Genomic DNA, 5,336 nt, shown 5'->3' with positions numbered 1-5,336 from the left:
CCGTGGCCACTGGCCTGGTCCTGGTGGCCCCACACGACATCCCACCGGGCTGGAGGTGCCTGTGGTGCCACCGAGCATCCTGCTGCAGGGAGATACAGCCTCTCCCCTGCTCTTATCACCCGCCTGCAGCTGCCCGAGGGAGGGGAGATGCAGCAGGTCTGGTCGGGGCACTGGAGGGACTCACACATCCAAGTGCTGGATGAGGCCACGCGCCACCGGCAGCACCAGGGCATGGGAAGCGGTGGCCAAGAAGAGGGGAGGTGGAAGCTCTGGTTCCCCCCGTGCCCCAGAGAGGAGAAGGTGCCAGACCCCCAGCAGTGCTCCCCAGGCCCCCCAGCCCCTCTGGACTTAGATCTGCTCCATCAAACAAGCTGGAAGTGCTGCGTGAGCCCAGGCCAGCCACGAGGAGATCAGGGCTGTGGAGAGCAGACTGAAGACCTTCAAAGCCATCCAAACCCTCCTTTCCTGGAGTCAGCCTGCAGGTAAGTGCCTGGATGCTGTGTTTTCCCCATCATTCCTTCTGCTTCTTCATCACCTTTAAGCAGTCTCTGAGTTTCGCAATTTCCACTTGCAACAGGGATTCCTGCCTCCCCTCCTGCTGATTTCCTACAGACATGCTTGAATCCAGGGTGGAGGGAGAAGAGAATGAGACCCTGCCCAGCGAGGTGGAGGAGATGAGTGGAAGAGGTGAGTTTTCAGAAGGGAAAAGGAGGGGGAACTGTCCTCTGTTGAGGAGAAAAATGTGTCCTGCTTCTTTGTGGAAGATCTATTTAGGATCAGAGCACGTGGGGCTTGTCCCAGCCTGGCTTTGCCATGGGGTTGAGACTTGGTGGCTGCAGCACCCCACAGCTGAATTCCTCACGCTTACGTGTAGACCCACCACCACCACCACCAAAGACACCTGAGCTGCATCTTTGCCCCTCTCCATTTCCTACAGGAAGAAATGGGAATGTGGGGCTGTGGGATTTGGGGTAATGTTGTCCACAGTCTGCACTAGTTTGTGCCCAGGTGCGCAGCACTAGAGACACCCAAGCTCAGGTCCAGGTATCTAGAGGGCAGAGGTGCACCCTCCTTCAGGACACCGAGGTCTCCTTGGCCAGGGATCACATGGAAGCTCCTGGATCAGGAGCAGGGCACCACTGAGGCTGGGGCAGTCCAGCATTTGTGGGTTTCCCACCCCACGCTGGACATCTCTGGCGAGGGGAAAGGAAATCGCCGTGTCCCTTCTCTTGCTGGGATGGATGCAGCCCCTGGGGCCGCCTGTCCTGAGCATCTTCTCTTCCTCTGTCCCCAGCCAACGTGACCCTGGACCCGGGCACCGCCAACCCCTTCCTCATCCTGGCTGGTGACCAGCGAGGCGTGAGCCGTGGGGACGAGTGGACCTGGGTGCCCGACACGGCCGAGCGGTTCGACACGGAGCCGTGTGTGCTGGGCAGCCAGGGCTTCGCCATGGGGAGGCACAGCTGGGCCGTGGCGGTGGCCGAGGGGGGCGACTGGTGGGGTCTGGGGGGGGGCCGGGACTCTGTCAGGAGGAAAGGGGTCCTCGGCTTTACCCCCCAGGAGGGCATCTGGGCCGTGGGGCAGTGGTTTGGACAATACTACGCTTTCACTGAGCCCGACTGGACCCCCCTGCGCCTCCCCTGCCTCCCCAGGGCCATCCGGGTCTGCCTGGACCTGGACTTCACAGACAGGCAGGTGGCATTTGCTGATGCTGAAAACAAAGCCCCAATCTTTGCTTTCTGCCTGGATTCATGTCCTGGGGAGAAGCTGCGCCCCTGGCTCTGGGTGGGGATGGACTCGTGGCTCCAGCTGTGTCCCTGACCTGGATAAGTGCATGTGGAGGACCAGAGAGGAGAACACCAGCGTGTGGAACTGAGAGCACCCCGTGTCCTGCCAGCTTCTCCCCACATGGTTCCTCTGGCCACCAAGTGGGAGGACCAGCAGGTCTTGGAGATGGGCACCACCACCCTTTCCAGCCCGCATCTGGGACTGCAGAGATTTGATGAAGGATGAGCTTGGTGCCAGGCAGCCCAGGCCAGAGCAGTGGCATTGAGTGGTCTGTACAAGGCCATGAGCAACCCAGCAGGTTCAGGCTCCTCTGCAGGCGCCTCTGGCTCTTTTCAATTAAGCTTAATCATTAAATTAAGAAAACCCCAACCCAGCTGGATGCTGGAGCTCCTGATAACAGTTATCTCCTCCATACATCCAAAGCCTCTCCTTACTTCCAGTTCTAACACGTGCATTAAGCCCATTTCTTGCAGCAGAACACTGGTAAAAGCTATGGGGACAGCCAAAGAAGTTAAGAAAGGAATTGAGAAGTGTCAGAAGCCACAGGCCAGGCATTCCCACAGAGCTGCTGTGCTCTGATCTCCCCCCATCAAGTCTCCCCTTCTTCACACAGCGTAGACTAAACTATACTAGTTCAGGTGGAAGGGATCAGCAATCATCTAGTCCAACTGCTTGACCACTCCAGGGCTGATCAAAAGCTAAAGTATGTTATGAAGGGTATTGTCCAAATGCCTCTTCAACACCGACAGGTTTGGGGCATCAACCACCTCTCGGAAGCCGGTGCCAGTGTTTGAACACCTCAGTAAAGAAACGCTTCCTAATGTCAAGTCTGAACCTCCCCTGGTGCAGCTCTGAACCATTCCCAGGTGTCCTGTCCTGGAGGAGAGCAGCACCTCCCTCTCCATGTCCCCTCCTCAGGAAGCTGTAAAGGGCCACAAGGTCCCTGTCAGCCTCCTTTTCTCCAACCAAGACAAGCCCAGAGTGCTCAGCCAGGCCCTTCAGCTGCAGGTCTGCTCCAGAACACTGGCATTTGGGGAAGTGACATTCAAAGGACACGGGACTGCAGGAGGTGTTCGGGCTCCCCATCGCACCATGGTAAAGGGACTGCTGGATGCCTGGGTCTCTGCCCTGAGGAGTTATATGTACCTACCCCGGGTGGGCATCCTGCCCCACACCACCCTGGTGCTGGTCTTTTGGAGCCACCTGCACAGTGTGTCCATCTTCAGCTCCACTATGAAAGCTTCTGCCCACTCCGCTGGGGAAGGGCTGGAAATGTGCCCCCAGCATCCCAGGAAGGCAGCACACGGGACCCACCATCAGCCTGGCTTCCCGAGGCCCCTCCATCTCCAGTAACTACACAACAGCCCAAGGTTTGTCTCACTTTTATTGACTCAATTGCACAGCCCGTTTCCCCACGACACTGGAACATGGCAGGTCAGAGACGCTGATTTCCCACATCCATGAGCTGAACATCTCCTCTGGGAAGGAGGAGAAGACCCCAAGAGTCGCGACTGGGTTTTGCAGGGGCACATGCAACAACTCCAATTATTGGCAACTACAATAAAGACGACGAAGCTGCAAGTGAAGCCATGGCCATGCAGCAGCACAGGGCCAGGCCCCTGCTGCCCCCAGCCAGGGACTTCTGGCTTTCACAGTTGCATATTTGGATCCACAGTGAGTGGATCACAGTGATCCACGGTGAGAAACACTGGCTCCGTTAAGTCCTTACGAGGGGAATGTGGTCTGGGAGCGTGCATCCTTCGTTACCTGCCAGAACTAGACATGGTGCAAGACCAAGCTCCTGGGAAGCAGCCAGGGCTGGGAAGTGAAACTAAACCCCCACATTTCTCTTCACTGGGAATGTCCTGGTGCCACTGGGTTTCCTGGGGAGCTGCTGAAGGAAGGAGCACCCAGGACAAGGCACAGAGCAGTGGTGCAGCTCCACTGCCAAAGGGTGGTGTGTGTGGAGGTGGGAGCTCCACCGCACAAGCCGATTCGAAGCAGGATGCTGCTGCTGTGCAGGGACTGTAACTGCAGCTGGGCTGATGAGGTCCCTCTGCACTAGAAACCTCCAGGAGCACTGGGGGCCAAGTCATCCCTGCATGACATGGAAAAGGGAAGGGGCCACGGGTATGTGGCAGAAGGAAAGAGATGGGCAGGGAGGGTGGCAGAGAGGAGGTGCACAGCCTGGCTGTGGCAGCAGACATTCACCCTGTGATCAAACAAGACTCTCATGCTCAGAACAGACACCAGCATGGATCAGCCCAAAGCTGGGCAGAAAAGCTGCTGCAAGATGTGCTGGAAGATCACTGAGTTGCATGAGAACCCTGGGACAGGAGATGGAGAAGAAGAGCAGATGCAGAGCAGGCCCCAGGGCTGGAGCAATCCTGTTGGAAAAGAGAGGACACTGGTCCCTGCTGCTTGTGCCACCAGTGACTTCCAGCCCAGGTGTCCTGGGTTCAGCTTAAACCACGACACCAGGGAATACGTAAGGAAAAGCATCCTGCTTTGCAGCTAGAGAGGAGGGGGAACGGGATGTGGTGCTTTGAACTCAAGAAATGACAGGTCTCCACCTAACAGGGCATTGGACTGACTCACTTGTGCCCAGCAAAGGAGCAGAGGGACACTGTGTGACTGCATCACCCACTGAAGGACATGGGCACCTTGGAGCCTGCTCTCTTGGGGTGTTTCACTAGAGGACACGTAACAGGCAGAGCACTTCCAGGGATGATCCCAATGACAGTAACTCCTCCAGCTGCTGCTGAGGAATGTGCAAATGAAGCACAGAGACAGCCAAGAGCACCCGCATCCTGCCAAGCAGCTGCAGTGACGGCCTGTCCTGTGAGGGGTGTGTGTAACCAGCACTACGAGAGGTCCAGCCTCAAGGTGGTGAAAGGACATCAGCAAACAGAGACTCCAACTTGCCTCTTTTGGGGTCAGGAAAGCTCCTTTTGGAATCTTAAAAGCAGAAGGCAATGATGGGTTTAGCACGTACGAGCCATCACTTCCCACCCTCAGACCCTCCATCTACCTTTGCCAGACACAGCAAGAGCTGAGGGCATCCGAGTCCTGGGGATGAGCCAGGATCCGCAAGGAAAGTGTTCTGTGAGATCACGTCTGCACAGGAAGAGCTCTTCTCACTTTGAAACGTGTTGTGAAATTCTCAGAATTCCAGGACTTTCACAATACAACCCGGCCCCTCTCAGTATCACGTCATTTTACTCCTTCTGGGATTATAACAACTCTTAAAACCACACAACTTTCTAGAAAGGACAGAAACACCACGACAGAGACCAGAGGAACAGGAAAGGCTGCTGCAGGATTATCAAAACCAACTTAGTGCAAAGGAGAAGGGGACTTTGAAGAACATTGATGAAAAGTGTTCTTTGTATGCTCACTTAGAGAAAAGGCATAGATTTAACCTCTGAATGAGATCAGGCTGCCAGCTTCTAGAACTGAAGCTTAGAACATCAACACAAAAGGACTGAGACACAATATGCATGGCCATTAAAAAATAATATTATATATAGAGATATATATATATAGAG

The 5,336-nt window shown here is 55.7% G+C and overlaps 1 protein-coding gene across 1 annotated transcript; it reads left to right on the top strand.

Annotated features, from left to right (window-relative positions):
• Positions 1–614: 614 nt before the first annotated feature.
• LOC104404573 (butyrophilin subfamily 2 member A2-like) lies at positions 615–1,821 on the top strand. The gene is made up of 2 exons (XM_010013031.1): positions 615–687; positions 1,295–1,821. Exons 1-2 carry the CDS (start codon positions 615–617, stop codon positions 1,819–1,821), a joined length of 600 nt encoding a protein of 199 aa, XP_010011333.1.
• The last annotated feature ends 3,515 nt before the right edge of the window (positions 1,822–5,336 follow it).

Source organism: Nestor notabilis, unplaced genomic scaffold (assembly GCF_000696875.1).
Source record: "Nestor notabilis isolate BGI_N333 unplaced genomic scaffold, ASM69687v1 scaffold17924, whole genome shotgun sequence".
In the NCBI taxonomy this organism is placed as follows: domain Eukaryota; kingdom Metazoa; phylum Chordata; class Aves; order Psittaciformes; family Psittacidae; genus Nestor; species Nestor notabilis.
Note: the sequence above shows the minus strand (reverse complement) of the source record. Positions and strands in the feature narration are given on the sequence as shown.